Source organism: Bubalus kerabau, chromosome 13 (genome assembly GCF_029407905.1).
Source record: "Bubalus kerabau isolate K-KA32 ecotype Philippines breed swamp buffalo chromosome 13, PCC_UOA_SB_1v2, whole genome shotgun sequence".
Lineage (NCBI taxonomy): Eukaryota > Metazoa > Chordata > Mammalia > Artiodactyla > Bovidae > Bubalus > Bubalus kerabau.
This window is the reverse complement of record NC_073636.1, coordinates 62,753,590-62,774,062: the sequence shown is the minus strand read 5'-3', so window position 1 is coordinate 62,774,062 and position 20,473 is coordinate 62,753,590. Positions and strand designations below refer to the sequence as shown.

The window sequence follows — 20,473 nt, the reverse complement described above, 5'->3', positions numbered from 1 at the left end:
GTCTTACAGATCTGACCAAGTGGGCCGGGCCTATCGAATACCAAGGACCCTCACCCCACACCCATCCAGGAAGCAGACAGATGGCTGAAGGAGTCTTGAGGACTGGGGAAGATCATGGGTCCATGTCCCGAGGATTGTCAGGGTCTGCTCCAAACGTGGGCTCCCTGGGTCAGCAGCTGTGCCGTTTTCTGACCCTGAAGTGACTAACCACTTCATATGTTGACTAAAGACATGGGGCTGAGGATGCAACAGACAGCCTTTGTCACACATCCCGAGATCCATTAGAAGTGTACTGGGTTCCCAGCCAGGGCAAAGGAACCTGAGCTGGTTTGAGAATGACAGTCTTCCACCTCTGAGCCAGTTGCAGTGCTTGTTCAGGGGGCTAAGGGCTAAAGAGGCCACAGACGGTGGTTTCAGGTTTGTGACTCTCCTGGCCCAAGTGTCATTTCCTTCCTGTCCCCAAGCATCCTTCGTGCCCACTGACCTTAGGAATCACCCTCAGTGAAAATCAGGCGACTCATTCTAAGTAGCACCTGAGTAAGGTAGGTGTCCACACCTCACCCTGAGGTCAAGGCAGAGTTTGGGGTTAACCTCTGCAGGGCAGGGCAGACCAGCAGCACTGGAGCACTAGCTGGGAGCACCACTGAGGAAGGTAAGCCAGCAAGGGAGAGGGCGTTACCTTCCAGATTGCCTTTGTTGCTGGCAACATCCGAAGCCATTTGTTCTGTTAAGAAAAGACAAGGTGATGAGAAAAGATAAGGTCAGAGAGCCTTGTGCTGGGTGTTCCTCCCTACCTGGCCACAGCCAACTGAGAATGGATGGGCCCCCAGCCTCCCCTCCCCACCCCACAGTCACCTCGACTCTGGTCCTCCTCTCCTCGGTCCTTGCCGTTGTTGTAACAATTTGTCTTGAGGCGCTTGGGTGGGGGGCAGTAGTCAGAGGTGGCTGAGTCGTCAGCTGTGCGTCTCCGCGTCTTATTCTCTGTGAAAGGTGAGAAGGCAGCCGCGGCTGGGTGGGAGGAGGGTGCTGGGAGCACAGGACCCTGTGTGCTAGGCCTGGGTGCCAGCTGCATCTGGCTGTGACCTGCTGGGTGTCACATGGCCCCTCTATGGACAACTTGGATGAGGACAACGTTATCTGAAACTCACGTGCCTGACCCACGTACAGGGCCTTAAACAGCTATAGGTGCAAAATGCATCCTCCAGATCCAGCTCAGTCTACAGATGCCACCAACTCTGCCTGAGATCTCTGATAAGCTGAAAGCCACAGGTAGCTACTGAGAACAGCAATCTCTCACCACTGTGACTGAGGGACTGTGTTTTAATTTAAATCCGATGCACATTTTAAAACTTTTGATAGATCCCATTAACTAGTCCATTTGGAACAAGTTGGACATCGGTGAAAACACCGATCAACTGTTTGTAATGAAAACTTGGTGTCCCAGTTGAGATGTTCTAAGACACTTAAAGCAAGATATTGAAAAGAGAACTATCGTTTTTTGTACTAAATGCTGGGAACAGATTAAGTGTATGATCAGTATTAATTTAAGCTTTTTGATGTGGCTACCAATAAACACTGAATTATGTTAGGTGGCTACTGTTTTTATTTCTATAAATTCTATTTTTATTCAATCTACACAGAATAATCTATTAAGGGACATGGCTTAATTTGACTCTGTCCCTGGGAGAGAAAATTACACAGCCATTAATAAGGACACTTTAGTGAAAAAATGACATTTTACAGTGCTTATACCATAAATATTGAGAAATGAAGGGAAAGTAGAAATCCAACCAGTGTACAGGAAGAGCTGGAAGGACGTGCACACCCAACCCCAGTCACCTGGAAGGCAGTTGTGAGGGCTGGAGGGAAGGGGAAGGTGAGAGTTCAGGGTGACTTTTAAACAGATTTGATTCTTTTCAGAGTACTTTATGTGCAAACAGATTGAAAGAAAGTGCAGAGAAAAGAGGGCATAGTCAAAAGATGGTGAAGGAATACCGTGTTTCCTGGCTTCTAAGTTCCTACTGCCTGTACGACGAACCTTCGACTTATTAACCACTTTTTGGGGGGGAGGGACAAAACAGAACAGAAAACACTGCGTTAAATGGAAGGATGAGAAGACATCCTGGATTTCTGAAGAGTAACAGGAAAGCAGCTGTCTAAACATGGAGGCACTGCGATATTGGTCAACTTGAGGATGAATGGTGCCCCTTTCTAAATGGAGGTGACCTAGATTTTGGTTGTTTTGAGGGATTTTTTTTTAACACTTTCCTAGTTTTCTCCAATATTAAGGGCTTAATTTCTTCCCCTTAAAAAAATAAATAAATAAGGTGCTAGTGTACATTCCACCTTGACTGTTTACTGAAGTTTCAGAACAGATTCAATCTCAATTATCTGTACTTGACCGTTTAGCAGGAAAAGTGGCCACTGAAACTAGAAATGTTTGGGCTGTTTTTTGGGAAAAAACTAACTAGTCAGCCAGGGAAAACTGACTGCTGGAAAGCCGGGGTGAGGTGAGAGGCAGCAGGCATGACTGCACCACCCAAGGGTGCTCTCACCAGGAGTGTGGCATGGGTGTGCCACAGGGTGTCATTCATACCTGGTTGCTTATTGTTAGGTTTGAGACCCTCGACCCCAGTGGGCTTAAAGCCTCCATGGGCCCACTCCAACATGGGCTTCAGCTGATCCTCCAGTGAGTCTCCAGGGCTGCTGGGGAACGTCTTGCCAGCCCGGATCCTGGCTTTCTGCCGAGACAGAGATAGAATCTGATAAGTAGGCAGGATGGGTATTTGCCTGGCTTGCCCCACCCAGGGACTCCCCTTGCTGGGGCCTCATTCCCCTTCACACTGGGCCCTTTCATAGCCAGACAGCTGTCCTGAGCTGTGGTATGTGACAGGGAGGGAGGAGCAGGGACAGGCCACGAAGGAGCGTTCAGTCTCCCCACAGAGGCACCAAATATGATCTCTTCCCTGTAGAGAACTGGAGTGGTCAGGTCAGAATTAGCTGGGCCACTCAGCTACAGAAGTATCAGTCAGCATTGTCTCATGGTCTCTGAGAAAGCTCCAAGTTATTAATGAAGGTGTGGCGGTGAAGCCTTAATGTCTAACTAAGCCTAGTGCTTGGTCTCACACATGCTGGACAGATGACACTGATCACTGCAAACCCAACTGAAGGTAGAGGACAGAGCCTGACGGGTCCCATGGACAAGGGGAGGAAGCAGCTGACCTCAGCAGCTGCATAGTCTTGGCCTTTTGAACCACAAGCTCTGCAAAAGCTTGCTCACTAATGCTAATATCGCTGCTCACTAATGCTGATATTGCCTCCTACTTCCCAGGGGTCCTCCTTCCTCATTCAGAGGGCAATTCAGACAGACATCAGCGGGGCACTGGGAAATTATGGACAGTCTCAAACCCCTTCCTTCCCTTCTCAGCATAGCCTATTAGACCGCTATCTTTTAACCTCCTCCTTCTGGTTGCCCAGGTCCCCTCTGAGTCATTCTTGGCCACACTGTGGATTGAATTGGCTTTCTGTATGTTCCTTCAGCCACCCACTGCCAAGTTACCTCCAGAGCATGGTACATGGCCTTCCTGTAAGAGACCAGCTTATTGAAGGTCGCCAGGTTAAAGTGCTGGCTGAACAATCCCAATGCCACCAACTTATCTGCTGGAATCTAGAAGAGAAAGTTGTCATCAACCTCCACCCACAGCCTGTATCTGGGGTACCCTGGGTTTCTAATGAGTTTATCTCTGACGATCAAGTTCACAGATATTTTAAGATCAAATGACCTAAATAGTCCCTGGTGTGGCCCCCTTGCAGCTCAGTTTTACAATTTTCCATGGATGCTCCAACTTTCAAAGGGTTTGGTACATGTTCTTACCTCCTTCCTAAGCATAACAAATAGCTATGACTACTATTTACTATTTATTTCAGCCATTTATTAAGTGAGCTAAGGGATGGGATTAGAGAATAGTACATGGCACAGAGTTAAGCTCTTTTTAGTAATTATGATTTGTTGATACATGAATTCCACTGGGGCTAACGATCTAAAAGTCTCATTCCCACGTCCCCAGGTCATGCATGAACCATTCAGGCCGCCAATGAGATGAAACCAGGCATTCAGGTTTCAGAGCTCAAGTGACATGTAATGTCTCATTCTCCCCAGTGATGGCACTCACGATCACCTCTATTCACATATCTAAGCCTGATCACCCACAGGGGTGTCATCACCAGTGATGAAAAGACGCTGCAGTTCAACAGTTGTGCATGGAAACGCAGGTGCCACCGCAAGGCCAAACTGTTTCCATACAGCCTACAGCCTAAGCACCAGGCCCCATATTGCAATCACACCCTGTAATGCTAAGACAACAGCATCTTACTAGAATCAGATACGGTTATGCTAAGCACATTTTATGTCACTCGCCAAAGAAATTACAAACCCTCCATGTTTCTTTTCATTTCATTTCACACAAGTCATTGCCCACTGTCTTGTAATTAGCTGCGTGGGGGGGGGCGGGGGGGGGGCGGGGTGCGTGCGCACAGGCCCCAGATATTTGTCCTTTGGCGCCCCCTGCTGGCCAGAGAGGACCTCTACATGTGAACTCTCCCTATCAGGGAGACTCCAGGTCATACTATTGTTACCCTTTGAGAACATTGTTGCTAATGGGAAAGATCAATAAGAAAATCAGAGTCTCAACCTACTAGCTGGTTCTTCATTCTCAAACCTGCCTCCATCCCTGCCAACCTGCCAACTTGTTCCTAACCTAACCTCTGAACACACTGGATGTTCCTCACCTAACCTCTGGACACACTTTAGCTCTGGATGAGCTAAAGACAACATCACAGGAAAAGTATTGTTCCTTGCATTCTAAGCAAACCTGGAGTCTAAGAAGATGTCTTCAAAGGTGGAAAAATCAAATCAACCTGATTCACCCCCAACACAGATTCTCAATAAGAAAGATGAGCTTTAAATGGCTAATATCAAAATCAAGAAACGCTGAAATCTCCAAAGAATTTTCATAACTGTCACCAAGCAACCCTGGATTCATCTCTAAGCCCAGCCAGGGATGTCCCGGCCCCCAGGGCTAAATGATAAGTCAGAGACCCCTCTCTTCCTCTTTCAGGCTTCTCAAATGGAATACTTTGAGAGTATTTTCCCAGGTGGCCACTCTTACCCCTCAGAACCTATACTGGTGACTCTGCCACAGAGAAATAAACTGGAGGCCAAGTCACCATGGATCAGGGCTCTGGGCGGGTATAACTGGAGGCCAAGTCACCATGGACCAGGGCTCTGGGCGGGTATAACTGGAGGCCAAGTCACCATGGATCAGGGCTCTGGGCCGGTATGAGCCCCTGGACACACGGAGTCACTGAGCCACATCCATCGCAGAGAGCAGGCAACTGTAAAAGTAAGGGAAGGAAACCCTGGCTCTGTCCATAAGCCCATTAAGTAAGGCCCATCTCATCCTGGACTCACCTCGGAGAACTTGCCATCACCAAACCACTGGACCCACCGCATGCCAGACATTGCCTGCCGCTTGGAGGTGGCCTTCCAGGACACCACCATGGCAGGCCACCAGGAGAAACCCTTGATCTTTCCCCACACAAGATCTCCTATTCCAAACTCCTTCCCATCCTGCAAGAAGAAAAACCACATGAACGAAATCGCAATGAGACAGACTGGCTGGACGGAGGAAAAACCTTCCCTGTCCCACCAACCCTGATGGCCATTGCCTTAAGAGTCCAGCACAGGGCTTCCTGCAAGTGCAGGCAGAGTTCCTCAGGAAATTCCCTACCCCTTCCAACACTTCCTGGTTGAAAACTCAGGAGAATTGCTTGAAATAAGGAGCGGAGGATAGGCAGGTTTGGTTGCATGATAAGAACATGAGCTTTTATAGGTTGGATCTACAGTATGTCACCTGTAATATCTGACCAAGTATCTGGGAAACATGTTAAGCTGCCAAGTCAAAAAAAACAAAAACAAAAAACTGAAAACTCATGGGAAGAATCGAGTAAAAATCCTGGATATTCCCACAGGCCATCAAATGGGATAGTACAAGTCGTTAGAATGTAAAAAAAAAAAAATTGGCCATTTGCACATAAAAAGCTTGCTGTAAAAGGGAATCATGCAAGCTATTAAAATGCATAAGATTTACTCTGAAGTCATGTACTCGGAAAACAGATTTCTACCACGGTATGTGTACATAGAGTAATACATTTATAGCAAAGTCTGAGTGAAACCAACAAGCTCAACTGGTTGGTGATGAACAAAACCTGATGGAGTAGACACGAAAGTGGGGCAACTTCAGTTCCTCAGTTAAAGAAGCCAATCAAAAACTGCGTGTATATACACACATGATGAATAGAATTATGGATTATCTATGTATATACATTTCTAAGTACAAAATGTTCAGAAAAACTTAGGAGGGAAACTAATCTGGTGCCTGAGTCAATGTTGAGATAAGGATACAGGAAGCGACAATTGACAAATGGAAAACGCACTTGGAGAATGAATCAATTATTGTGATGTAAGTGACAAAAAGTCTTAAGTCACCTCTGGGTAACTTTTCGCTGTATTCAGCCCTTCACAGCGGTACCTGATACTCAGTGCTGTCTGCATCTCTGCCATCTGTGTCCAGCTGCGAGGACTCCATGCTCTCCTGCTGGCTGTCCTGGCCCAGGCGGGCGTAGGGCGTGCTGCTGCTCTGCGGCACCACATCCTCATCTGTGAGGTCGATGGTGAGGTAGGGGCTGGTGGGGGACGGCCATGGCGTGCCTGCAGAGGATCCTGTCCTTCGCCTCAGGGACTGTGAACACAGGACGCATAGCATGGGCCACAGCAGACCGGGGCAGGGGGGGCGGCGACCAGAGACAGAGGTGCACCCACTGCTTCTCAGTCAAGCAGAAGTGAAGCAGAGACATAAGTTAATGGAAGAGAGACCAACAGGGCTAGTTTTCCAGGAACAAGTAAGTGTCCCTTAAGTGGGGAGAGAAACAACTTCCAGAAGAACAAGGACAGAATTAAGGACCAAGACAGGATAACAAGTGATGCTCAGAGAGGGCTTCCTGGTGCCTAGCCTTGCCGTAGGAGTTTAGAGTTGCTGTAACCCATGGGGTTGGCTCTAGAAGAGTCACTGAAGATACTAAGGAGACAAGACAGCTCTGAAATCAGTGGTTTGAGCTTATTCTGAGGAAGTGTAAGGACCCAGTCCACAGGGAATTCTTGCACTTCCCACCAGGGTTCCGTCTAGGGATTAGGCCAGGAGAGAAGTCATCAGGCTTAGGGAGAGCTTAGCTAGCTCCCAGGAGAGAAAGGAAAGGCAGGAACCTGAAAGGGAGAGGAGGGTGAAGAAAGGAAGCAGGTTATATAAACAGCAGCCACTTGGTGTGGTGAGAGGGGCAGAGCTTCCAGTTAAGAGACTGGGCGGGGGGTAGGGATCTGAGCATCTAGGGAACCAACCCTGGTAGTTGAGAACGCCACGGGGGATTCGTCCACGTGGTTGCGGCCCTGCCGGCCTCGGGTGGAACGTAGGGAGGGCCTGTGCCTCTCCCGGGTGGAGGTACTGCTGTTATTTCGGGTTCGGACCTGGAAGCAGGAGAGGACAAGCACAAGGCCTTTGGTGAATGGAGGCTGGAGGCTCAGCCCGAGGGCCCAGGGATCAACGCTTGAGAGGCCGCCTCAGGCCAACAGGAGTGAAGGCGGTGGTTGAGTCACTCTGGTCTGACTTCCCACCCCTGAATTCCCTAGTGCGAGTGGAATAAGGGGGCAGCGTGGCTGGCAGGGCTGCCTGACAATCCACAGCAGGTCCTACTTGACCTGGTACAGCTGAAACTGGCACCTGCAAACTGAACTGACAAAATCCATTTATTCCCAAAGACTTCTTTCCTGCAAGCATTATTACAATTGTTGCATTCTTCAAGATAGATGAGAATTCCCTTAGGCTTTCTTCTCAAAATGGCATGAACTTGAGTGTTGCAGACTGTGTTCAAATCCTGCACACAAGAAGTTAATGCTTAACCATGGGTAAACTACTGGCATTTTCTGTCATCTGTGAAAACAGGACGATAGACATCATGTGCTGCATAGGATTATCAGTGGCACATGCCACGGTCACCAAGTGTCAGTCTGCTTCCTAACAGCAGGCTGGGTGATCGTGAGCAATAACTGCCTTCCCATTTCCAGACATTTTAGTCATAGAATCCACCTACAGAAGCAACTTGGTCCCAAAGGTAACTGGGTAGCCTGGAGTCATCCACCTGTAAACTACACCCCTGGCACTTCTTAGAATGCTTCCCAGAAAAGTAGAGAACTGCCATGTGAAAACCATCTCAATCATAATTAATGAGGTTTGCTGTCATTTTCCAATTTCAGGACATTTGTTCAAAGTTCCTCCAGGGAGATCCTAGACAAGGCTTTTAATGCAGGCACGTGTGTGTGTGAAGTGCCTCCGCTCAGGGGTAGACACTTACAGCTGGGCTTTCAGACCGAGTCCTGGTTTCTCGGAAGAGCTTTGGCATCACTGGAGTGTCGGAGCCGTCCCCGTCTTCTCCCTCGCCATCTCCATCACCCGTCAGGTCCTTTATAAATGAAAAATTATGAATTTAGATGTCATATAACCAAGATAGTTTAAACATGAAGAGTCAGTCATATTGAAAACAATATTGGTCTGAGTGACTTTAAAAGATCTGCAACCTCATATTGTTCAAAAGATTTTACAGGTATGGGCACAAAAGGCTTCAGATGCCCTTTGCATTGACACCTTTTCTTTGGTTTCCTAATTCTACTGGGGTCTCTCCTGCATTCAAAATCATGATTTCATGGTTAGACTAACTTGCTATGCCCAGCAGGGAGACCTGGTCAATTTCCACAATTAACAGCATCTGGGGCAAACAGGCTTGAGGAAGATGCTTCCTGATACAATGACCCAGAAGAAATGGCACGAGTCCTGTGTCGAGTACACATCCCATGCTGCACACCGAACTCAACAAAAACTCAGCACAAGAGCCAAAGAGGTGGGGAGTGGTCCGATGTCTGGCCAGCATGTTAAGAACCTGACTTTTCCCTTGCCAACTAAGGTCTTGAGTGGGTCCGTTCCTCTCTTTAAAACTGGCACAATGGTTCTTCCCTTATAGCACAACAGAGTTATAGTGAGAATCAAGTAATCCATGCTTGCCAAGGCAGGGCACAGAGGAAGTTCCAAGAGATCAGAACAGCTGTTCTGAGCCTCTGTTCCAGTGCTGTCCCTACCAGGTCCCCTCAGCTCCTGATCCTCATTATCTGGGTGCCCACTTGTGGTCCACCATGAGGACAAGACAAGCCGTACGTATGAGGGGGAGTTTTCATTGTCTACAACTTTCAACCATGACTTTGTCCCCAATGCCTGATAATGACCTGAATTAACAAAACTAATATGATTCATAGGAAAACAGAAAGCATAAATAGTGTCATGAGTAAAAAAAAAAAAAAAAAAAAAACACAGAAAAGCTACAAGTTGGAAAAAAACTAATCAAGTAGAAACCTTGACATTGTAACACTGGTAAAAGATATTTCAATGATTGTTAAAAATCCCCTAATAAGGCAGGCAAGTTCTTTCCAAAATGAAAAAAAAAAAATCCTTGAGGCCACAGGGCCACACAATCTTACTATCAAACCAGACACAGGTATATTATAAGCAATAAAATCATACATTATTTTCCTCATGAATAGATGTTAAATTCTAAAATAGATCCAATTCAAAACATACCATGAGCAAGCTGGATTCCTTTCAGGGATAAAAAAAAAAATCTTGTTACAGTAGAAATTTATCAGTTCAATTGATCATCCAGATTGAAAAAAACATTCATTTCAAAAACTCAGCATGTGAGAGCAGCAAATGCCATTCTAAGTGAGGTTGTTCTAAGTCTTCTGTGTACCTAGCGATGTTCAAATTCCTCATTCAGCAAGTATTTGCTGGCCATCAGTTTAAGTGGGCCTCAGGTCCCCTACTTAATATGCAAACCATAGAGTTCCCCTGAATCCCAGAAATGTGACCACAGAACCAGTACCTGAGTATAACTTAGCAGGCTGGAGACCTCCCTCTTGGACAGTCGTGAGCTTGATCTGCGGCCTGGAAGAAGGAGGAACCAGAGTCTGTTGTGAAGAAGGGGCTCTCCTGGTCTCCCTAAACCCACTGACATCCTCAGGGGTTAAATCCTAGCCCTTGGACAGTTCCTTCCTGTGCTGCCCAAATCAGTGGCCACTAACTCCACTAAAGGAGCAACCCGGTGCCTGCCATCGCAGCCACATTAAGTACTCATGTGTGGCTCCTCACGGTCATGTGAACAATGCAGAAAGAGAACACTTTCAGCCTCTAGAAAGTTCTATGGGAAGGTGTAACTTGAAGAGTTCTCTTGACAGCAGGATGAGACAATACAGGGGTTTCCAAACCAGCTGGGCCAGAAAATCTCAGCAGAGAGGGTCCCAGGTGATGTGAGCAGCAGAGGAGAGGGGAAGAGAGAGGGTGGGACTGGCAGCAAGCCTGAGATGCCCACTGCCTCTATTTCTTCCCAGAAAAATGACAGGCCCAGCTGCAAGGGGAGAGGGTGTTCCCACAGAAGTGTCAAAGACCCCAGTCTACCTGTGCTGTGTCCATCCCCTTGTCTGGAACAGAAGGGCTCATTGGCTTGGGGTCACCTACTCTGTCCCAGCGGAGGTGCAGGAGAAAGGGAGCAGCTCTTCCCTTCCCTGGGGCTGGGGCAGGGGTCATCAGAGCCCAGACTCCCACAGCTGCCTTGAGCCTGCTCGGGGGCCTGTGTCCCAGCTGTGGTCCACCATGACCACCCTCCTCACCCCTCCGCCCCACAGGCCACGCCACCTCTGCCACCTCTGCCACCTCGGATCTCAGGGGTGCTGATAGCCTCCAGGATCGGGGGTGAGGGCGCATCCTTGGAGTCGGAAGACTGGTCGCTGCAGCCCCCGTTGGTAAGGATGGAGTCTTCCCTCCTGCTGGCGTCCTCCTCTCCGTTGAGTTGCCTGGTGTCTCCCTTCATTGTTTCCTGTAGGAAGGCCAGAGTGAGGAGGGTAGCAGAGATGCAAGGGTGGACGGGGGCAGTGTGCCCCCAAACCTCTGCCAATGTCACCAAGTCCTCAGGCCAAGAGAGGACCTGGGAGTGATTCTCAGGACCCCACCCAGGCCGCCCCCCATAGCCTGCCCCCCTCACCAAATTCGGAGGCTCAGGACTTGGTTCCATGTGGCCACTCGACCCGAAGGCTCAGAAGCCAGCACCCAGGACAGAGGAGGGGGCTGGGCCGTGGTCTGAGGCTCAGGCTGCTCTGTGCAATTAGCCGGCCACTTCAAACAATGCCATCTAAGGCCGGCCTGCCTGCCGCCAGCCTTGGTCCCCTCTGCCCCTGGCGCGCTCTCCCTGCCCAGTCTCTGCAGGGCCTCGGGAAGTCAGTGCATTATTTTCCCTCCTGACCCCTTTGTTTGCTCTCTCCCTTCCCCTCAATCTCCAGGTCCTCTTCCCACCGTCCCCTCCTCCCCCACAGAACAGCTTCTCTCTTCTCCATGGCAGCACAAGCCCCGCCCCATCACAACCTCAGGGGCCCATTGGTCTGCAGGCCTGTCGCTCACTCTCCTCCTCCCTTACCAGCTGGGGCTCAGAGTCCCAAGTTCGCAAGAAGGGAAGGAATGGAGGAGACACAGGGGGAAGGACTGGGACGGGTTAACCAGGGACATGTTCCCCATCTGCTCCAACCTCACCCCACCTCTGGGCCTTTGCCTCCCCACCCCTGCCCACCCTGGTAACTGCATCATCACTAGGCTATTAAGCTAAGACCAGCTCCAGCCAGGGTCTTCAGGCATGCATTGGAGGGCTGTGTGACCTTTGACCTGGCCCTACTGCCTGCAACACGTTGGCCTCAAGAACATGTACCTTACTCTCATTTATTCCTCTTAATGTGATGTGGGCCCATTTTATAGAACAGGAAAACTGACCCACAGACCTGGTCAATCTTCAACATCAAAAATAAAAACCTCACATGTAAGAGGAAGGGTGAAGCCCCAAATGGAGGTTAAGTATTTGGTGCCACAGGAACCCTGCTTGTGAAGTTTCCCCAGCAAACAGCTGCCTATGGGCGCTGAGCACTCCTGGTCCGTGTTCCCTATCATGGGAGACAGACTCACCACATAGTACCCAATGACCCAAGCAAGCCTCCCACAGTACCTTCTAGAAGCGTCATCTAGGTTACAGGGCTGTGAGCTGCAGTGGGGATGCTGCCAGCACACCCACCAGAGGGCGCTGTGGGGCTCAGTGATTAACTTCTCATCGTACCCCCCCACCCCCCCACCCCCAGCAGGTATGCAATGTCCTATGGATTCTTAATTCCACCCTGGGCATCAGTCCATCCCCCAGGTGCGAGTGTGATAAGTAGACCTCTGATGCTCCCCACAAGGCGGAGGGACCACTGAATCATGCTGCAGAATTCTCAGGCACCTACTAAATCAGGATCAACATTTTCACAGGATCCCTGGGTCATCAATATGCAAGTTAAAGAAACACTGCCTTGGAATTCCCTGGCAGTCCAGTGGTTAGTTATTTCACTGTGGAGCCCAGGGTTTGACCAAGATTCTGCAAGCTGGATTCTGAGCAGTTCGATGAAAAGGAGAAAAAAAAAAAAAATACTGCCGGGGTCACAAATGCATACACTGATACAGAGCATTTAACTAACCCACATGGTCCAGGGTGTGCAGGTTCACAGTTCCCAGTGTATTTTCTCTCAATACGTATTAAGGAATCTCACCAGCCCCAAGGAAAAGGAGGAATGCCTAACCCAGCCTGATTAGCGGCTTCTCTAGCCCTTTTACTCTCAAGCCCTGACCCGGAAGAACAGGTTGTCTGACCCCACGGCCAGTTCCTGTGAGTCCAAGTGGCCAGTATCTCAGGAAAACTGCTGGAGTGTGGTTCAGAGTAATCATTAATTTCCAGTGTTTTGCCTCAGGCCAGACTAGTGAACTAAGTAACCCGGATGGCCTGGCAGAGGGTGGGAGACTTGGCCATGGGGTGCAAGACACCAGGAGGTTCCACGGGAGCTCTGGGGAGGGGGGAGGGGTAGACTGAAGACAGGAGCGGGTAGCAGATCAGAGGCTGAAATCAAGGGACAAGGCTTCCTTCCCTCTTATGCGGGGCTCAGAGTTCCCTCAGACAGTCCCCACCTGGGTCAAAAGGAATCTCTCTCCTAGACAGACCCATTTGGAGCCTACAGCCCATAGCAGACAATAATTAACTATGACTAACCACCTCAGGCTTCCCTGGGGCCTCAGCAGTGCCAACTTGTCTGCCAGCCTGCTAGAGGGATGGACAGGTGAGCAGAGCTCCTTCCCAAAGCCAGATCTCAACAGTCAGGAAAAATTCTGCCCCTAGAAAAATTCTGCCCACAGGGACTGGAGGAAGATTTCAGGGAAGGAAACCAACCTGCTGTATGACCAACTACCTGGGTGCCCTGGGGTGAGCTAGGTAGGTAAAATAGTCTTACTTCCAGTGGTATCATTCAATGTGATTTCATTACCAGTTCCTTTCCTGTAGTTTTCACCACCCAGAATTTGCAATGACAGTAGATTCCTGGGTTGGGAAGATCAGCTGGAGAAGGGCTAGGCTGCCCACTCCAGTATTCCTGGGCTTCCCTGGTGGCTCAGCTGCTAAAGAATCCACCTGCAATGTGGGAGACCTGGGTTCAATCCCTGGGTTGGGAAGATCTCCTGGAATAGGGAGCCAACTACCCACGCCAGTATTCTGACTGAGAATTCCGTGGACTGTATAATCCACGGGGTCACAAAGAGTCGGACATGGCTGTGCAACTTTCACTTTCACTTCACTAGTTACAACACACACACACACACACACACACACCAGAGTCCAGAACTGGCAAGATTTAAAGATGCCCAGCTCGGTTCCTCGACATTTTACACACATTATATATCTCCTCCACATTATACACATGACCCAAACAGCTGCAGGCATGTGCTACTGTTAGGCCCTCAACTTAGAAGCCCCATCACGTATTCAGATTTCGGAAACCACAGGTCAAAACAAGGAGGGCTTCTCTCAAAGGCTTCCATAAGTAATCATCTGGCCCTCATGAAGATCCACACATCTTGATCACTTTTCTCAGTATTTACTACCATATGCCAGGCACCCTTGTGCTTTACCTGTATGAATTCACTTAATCCTTACATACCATTAATGTTATCCCTATATAACAGATGAGCAAACTGAGGTTAGGCAACATAGTATGTACTCACTTAAAAGAATGCTCCCAGGGAACTTAAACAAGAAGGTGTGAATTTTAACTACCTGCTTTTGGCAACAGGAAGATCTTAGCACTAGGGATTGGTTTGTAATGGTAGATAATACATCTTCCTCATTAAGTTGTTTGGTTTCTAATGAGTCAAAATTGGCATTTCCCAGATAATGTGGCCCCCAGCACAAGCCAGCTCCTTTATCTAGAGCGATCCCAATCCTGAGCAGTGGCATCTTCCCCAGGGATTTTCCCAGAGGGGCTGACATACCAGCTCCAGAACACTTGCCACTTGGCTGTTAGCATGTCCCAGGCCCCTCCTGTCTGCTAAAGCCAGAACTGACACCTCTTAACCCCCACCCCAACCCGAGGCAAGTCCTCTCATCAACCTGCTCTCAACAGGCTCAAATGAATTAAGTCACCCAGCAAAGTGGCAGTGCCAAACTCATGCCCAGGCAATCCAGGGCACGTGCCTGGAACTGTTGTGCCTGAGATGAGTTATGAACAATGCACCATTCGTTCCAGGAGCTTCAGGAGCTGTATGGCTGAGGGACTTACACCAGCTGTTCACCTTCACAGGAGGTGGTGGTCCAACCTTGAGATGCAGGTGAACTCTGACCCTTTCCCAGAGGCTGGGGTCCAGCACATGACTTCGGGATGGTCAGCGGTGCTGGGTGGGCTCACAGGCAAGGTTCCCCCTGCAAGACCCTGCCTCATTAGTGCAGGATGCTTGTGTCCTGACTGAACCAGGTCAGACGTGTCCAAATGCAATGTGGCAGACAGAAGGGTGGGTGGCACCCCCAATTAGACTCAGGGAGGAGGCGGCCCAGGGACTCCCCGCAACCCAGCTATAAACCTGAGAAGTGATGTCATTCATTTCCTCCAGGCTGGTACCAGCAGAACTATTTCCTGGCACCCTGTAAATGTTAATTGCATTAATTAAACTTACAGTGCAGGAAGGGGGTGATGGTGGGCTTGATGGCAAGTTAGCGGGGGAGGACCTTGGGCATCCCTGACCTTTGTAAAGCAAAAGAGAGGGAGGGTGAAAGACATTCCCACCTCCCCTATTTAAAAAGTTCCTCCTTGGCCTGTGGGAGGGGAATCGACTCCTGACTCCTCCCCTTGAACTGCTCAAATATTCTTAGCTGTTTCCCAAAACGGCTAAGCTAGAGCACTCAGCATGTACCACAGAAGAGTTAGTCACTCTTATGATCCCCATTCTGTAGATGGGGAAACAAGCTCTGAGGAAACAGATAAGCAGTTTCCTTGAAGAGGTTCCCAGAGTGCCTGAGTGATGGAGTCTGAGGCCTTAGTCCAGGAGGCAGATCTTAAAGACATCATAACACAGTTTTTAAGTTTAAACAGTTTAAAAAGTTTACGGCCGGGAGGGACAGCTCACCCGGGTGAGTGAAGAGAAGGGAGGCAGTGGAGACAGTACAAAGTCAAGGAGGACAGAAACAGCTGTCCCCCTAGCTGGGGACAGAGCACAGGGTCTCAGTTCCCTATGCCTGCTCAGGAATCTCCAGTAAATTCCATAAAAAAGATCAGGTTCACAGGGAAACGGGAAGAAAATGTCCTCCTTGTCCTTCTCAAGCCTCAGTCATACAGCCTAGGCAATAAGTGACCTCATCTAATTCCCTAGGTGGTTGGTGCTACAGATCCCAAAGCAGATGGCAAAACCTTGAAACCTGGAGATTACACAGTCTCGTGTGCGGTTGTGCCAGATTTCCCAGCTTAGGCTCGATGCATCCCTTCATCCATGATGACTCAAGTTTGGAGAATTTTTCAGCGCCTCTGGGTCATGGCTACATGCACCACTGTCACTGTACGATAATAGATGGGCCTGCGCATATTTATCAGAATCTTCGTGCGGACTGACTCCAGTAGTCAGTCTGGGCAAGCATGAGAAAAGCTGGCTGTGAAGATGTTCCAGTAGTCAGTCTGGGCAAGTATGAGAAAAGCTGGCTATGAAGATGTTCCTTGCAACATTGCTCATTAATAGCAAAATTATAAAGAAACATTGGTACATCTGGATATTTGTCAACAGACTGTAATAAAATTATATACCATTACCTTCTAGATAATTTACAGGAAAACCTAGGAACTTACAGAAAGATCTGAAATGAGAGCTTCAACTGGAGTTTGGAGTCAAACTTTTTACCCTATGGAAACAAGTTGCAAGCAACTAGTCCCTTCTGCCTACAAGTTATTTGAGAAGCCCTAGGAAGGTCATGCAGATGAAGACAGGGAAACCATGGGTCACCCAGAATGCCACGTGGGGCATCCTAAGGCTGAGGATTTGGGAGCTGCTATACCCACTCCTGTGGCCTTGTTCCCCTAGGCAAAATCCAGTCAAAGTGTCCTCTGCCCTCTTTCCAGCAGGAATGGAGAAAGGAGACCGCTATTCTTAAAGTCACTCCCTCAGCTCTGCCCCTCGCAGCAGCCTGCACCTGTTGCTACTGCCATTGCCTAAAACCTCAACCCATCTACATACCAATGCTGTGGGGATATTGATTCAGTATTGAAGATGACAATCTGACAGTACGACCTCAAGTGCCAAGTGTCCATATCCTGTTATACAGGAATTCTACTGCTAGGAATCCACTCAGTGCAAAGTTCTTCCCAAAACCTGTGGGCAAGACTGGCACTGCCTTCATTGTCAAAGTAAAAGCTACCAACAAATAATCAATGAGAGACTGTCTAAATTACATGCAACCACACTGGGGAGACCACTGAGAGGCAAAGCATAGGGCAGCTGGTTCTAGATGAAACCATGTAAAGTGAAAAAGTCCACCTAACAATACAATCGCATTTAATAGGTTACTGTGTATATTAAGCCATGTTCCTCCAGCATTTTTTCTTTAACCTCTCAGCAAGGTAGCTTGTGGAAGAACAGACAACCATATCTATCCCCATGTGACTTTTACAATCAAAAAGTCAACTTTAAAATGTCACTTTTGAAAATGACCATTTAAGTTTAGTCAATCTGAAGTTTTTTGAATGGTATAAGGTAGAACGCTCAATTTTCTCTATAAGGAAAGTCAGGCATACAATGACTAGTATGACCCAACTCTACTTCTTCTATATGGGTCCCCTATATACATGGGATGTTTCTGGTTTCACTTCTCTTTTTGGTATTTAGCCCTTGACACCTCTTTTAATCATGATACATTAACAATAAATGCTCATATCTGCTTGGACACGCCTGCCAACGTTAAAGTTTCATTGACTTTCTCGATTTCACCCATACCTGTATGTACATTTGCTCAGAACTGTCCATATCCTATTGCTGCCTCCCTGGTAACCTAGAAAATCCCTGAGGACAGCGCCTGCCCATCCAGGCATCCCACCTAACACTGCACATCTGTGTCCCAGGTGAGGCTTCCTTCCACTTACCTGCAGTATCTCCTCCGCTTCCAGTGCTTCAGCAACAGGACCCCCAGGTTTGTCCAGGGCCTGCCTTGGGTGTCACCCAGCAGCACACATTCACGCGCCCCAGCACCATGCTGGCCGCTGGGAACATCCACCAGGAAGACACCATCCCTTCTCCAGGAGCTGAAGGGCAGTGGAAGGCCCTGGCTCTGGCCACAGCAGGCCCATTTGCAACTGGAAGCAAATGCAACTGGAAATAAATGCTGCTTAGGAAGCCCCATTAACCTCAGAAGGTGGAAGTACAGGAAAGGATGAAGAAATAGGTAGGTAATGACTTCTCCACCCAGGCTGCAACACAAGAGACCTGACTCAGGGGAAAAATTAATGCCAGACTGATAACTCCCCAGTCGCTTTTCCAGCTGCCAGACCTGTACCACTGGGCAGGGCATTGGACGATCCCTCTGCTCCAGGGAATGGGGAATAAGACATACCAATATCAGAGAGCTACCTTCAGATTTTGGAAGACCCAGAGACAAGTTCCAGTCCATGTCCCACACAGTAAGCCTCCAGTTTTAAATCCTTCTGAATACACAGATACAGTTCAAAACTAAAATATGAAAAACAAAAACAGTAAAAAAAAAAAAAAAAGACACTCAGAAATATTGGATGGAGCTCTACACACTAAAATTAAAACAAGGGAATAAAGGATGTGTCCAAAAACAAGATAAGGGGTGTAATAGCTCAAGGAAATTTATTCCCTCAACTTTAGGGTAGGAACCCTCAGTGACACTGAGCCCTTCTCCTCCAGTACCAGCTCCTCATACACACCTGGTCAGCATCATCTGTCCCCAAGAGGAAATTAATTGGTTAAGAACATTTCCCCACGACCTCTCTCACCCATCAATTCTTAACAATGCATTTCTAATTTCCTGCTCATAATTTCTCAATGACTAATGCTCTACCCACAAATTTCATAGACTATCAAAGGCCATTGAGTCAGAAGCCCTACTGCTACTACTAAAGTCCATACTCTCTAGAGCCACTGAAATGAGAAACCCACACACCACCAACTAGAGAAGACTGCCTGCTCGCCATAGTAGAGAAAAGCCCACACAGCAAGGACCCAGACCAAAAATAAAATATATATATATATATATGAAGGAGAAAAAATTACTCTGAAAAAAGAGAAAAACCTCTGCAGGTGAAGTTATTTAGAAAAACATGGTCAGGCTGAGCTGGGAAATGAGCAGAGGCCAGTGGTTCTCTATAAGGTCCTCCCATCCACGTGGGAAGCTGGGCCCAGATGACCAGTGCACTGGGAAACCTCGCCAACGCAGGGCCTTTCCTCACCACACTGCACTCGCCCTGGCTTCTTGTCTTTTTGCTTAGGATGGACTGCTGCTCCTCTCTACGCTTTCTCCACTTCTAGAAGAAACTGAGAGGGCCCCCAAATGAAAGTAAAACATTGATTACCTTGGGCCTGTGAGATTACAGGCCATGATCTGTTTTTTCTTTGCATCTGAACATGGCAAATTTGATTTTCATTTGTATCAAACACAATGAAAATCCTTTTGATAAAATATTCTAATTCCCTACACAAAACAGATCCTCCTCACTTTTTGCTTATTTCCTCAGGAATGCCAACTGTTTCTCTCAGCAAGTAAATAATGACCATTAGCCATCATCTCAATATTGACTACAAAATGTGACATTTATTAAATCCTCATTATGCGCACTTTTAAATAGGATCTCAACTGACTTCAACATTCCCTTAACTGGCCAACAATGCATCCCCATTTTACAGATGGAGCAACTGAGGCTCAGGTCACTAGCTTATAAATGTAGTGAGTTGGATATAAACCCTGATTTGATTTGGCAGCCCAGGCTGCATGAGTATGTTGATTCCAGTGACTAACATGACCTACAACATACCAGACTTCTTACAATATCTCAGGGCCCCCACCTAACTTATTTTGAAAATGGCCTAAGTCCTAAAAGGATTCCATTTCATCCTCCTACCAACTCTACTGGGGTGTGTACATCTTCACTCACTTTACATACAGGTATTAATCAGCACAGGGGCAACACGTGCGGGCTCCCTCTGCATTTACCAGGCCACTTCCCTCCATCCACAGCCAGATACATCTGAACACCTGGACTCGGCTTTTTTCCTTTTGTAGGATCACTCTTGTCCTGGGATAGCGGCAGATGTGAAAGTTCTGTAAAGCACTAATCATCAGGCTCCCGAACTACCTGCATCTGTCCGAGTTCCATCAGTGGCAAATTTTGACCCTGTGAGAACATGAGCCCATTGCTTTACGAAGAGGGTGCTGACATGAGGAATTCTATACTCCTGCAGCCCTGATCTGCCATGAAACTGGCAAAAAAAAAAAAAAAAAAACCACACACACACACACTATAAACACCCTAAATTCATGATTTTAAAACTCAACATCAAGAGTGCGCCTGTACTTTTCTGGAGGGTTGGGGTAGAAGCACTTGCCATGGTGTCAGACCAATAGGCCTTTCAGATTTAGCGTGGATCATCTTGGGTGAAATGGAAAAGTATCTGAGCCTAGAGGGACAACAGGCAGGAGAGCTGGTCTGAGACAAAGGAGTTAGTCCCGGGGAAGTTTTTCTGGGAAGAACTTACCCAAACCCTCCATCAAGGAGCTTGGGGCTGTAGTATGAGAAAGGGAGACAGGCCCCTCTGGGTTGCAGGCCCCACATGGCAGGAGGAAAGGAAAGAGGGGAAGCAACCTCTGGCAGCCCCACCCCCCTGGCTCCTCCTCTTCACCCCCTGCAGCTCCCAAATACCCTCCTACCCTCCCT

At 48.2% G+C, this 20,473-nt stretch overlaps 1 protein-coding gene across 10 annotated transcripts in view; it reads right to left on the bottom strand.

Annotated features, from left to right (window-relative positions):
- The window catches only part of DNMT3B (DNA methyltransferase 3 beta), a 34,154-nt gene that overhangs the window by 11,214 nt on the left and 2,467 nt on the right, over positions 1 to 20,473 (bottom strand). For 2 of the 10 annotated variants that reach the window (XM_055544767.1, XM_055544760.1), the window contains exons 2-12: positions 10,848 to 11,028; positions 10,039 to 10,100; positions 8,464 to 8,571; positions 7,454 to 7,579; positions 6,591 to 6,800; positions 5,471 to 5,629; positions 3,560 to 3,667; positions 2,597 to 2,741; positions 1,996 to 2,055; positions 856 to 981; positions 680 to 724 (exon numbers count right to left, since the gene is read on the bottom strand). In XM_055544767.1, coding sequence (XP_055400742.1) covers positions 680 to 724; positions 856 to 981; positions 1,996 to 2,055; positions 2,597 to 2,741; positions 3,560 to 3,667; positions 5,471 to 5,629; positions 6,591 to 6,800; positions 7,454 to 7,579; positions 8,464 to 8,571; positions 10,039 to 10,100; positions 10,848 to 11,022 — 1,324 coding nt within the window. In that variant the 5' untranslated portion in view covers positions 11,023 to 11,028. The remainder of the gene's footprint in view (positions 1 to 679; positions 725 to 855; positions 982 to 1,995; positions 2,056 to 2,596; positions 2,742 to 3,559; positions 3,668 to 5,470; positions 5,630 to 6,590; positions 6,801 to 7,453; positions 7,580 to 8,463; positions 8,572 to 10,038; positions 10,101 to 10,847; positions 11,029 to 20,473) is intronic. The other 8 variants (XM_055544768.1, XM_055544764.1, XM_055544769.1 and 5 more) reach the window with 6 other exon arrangements.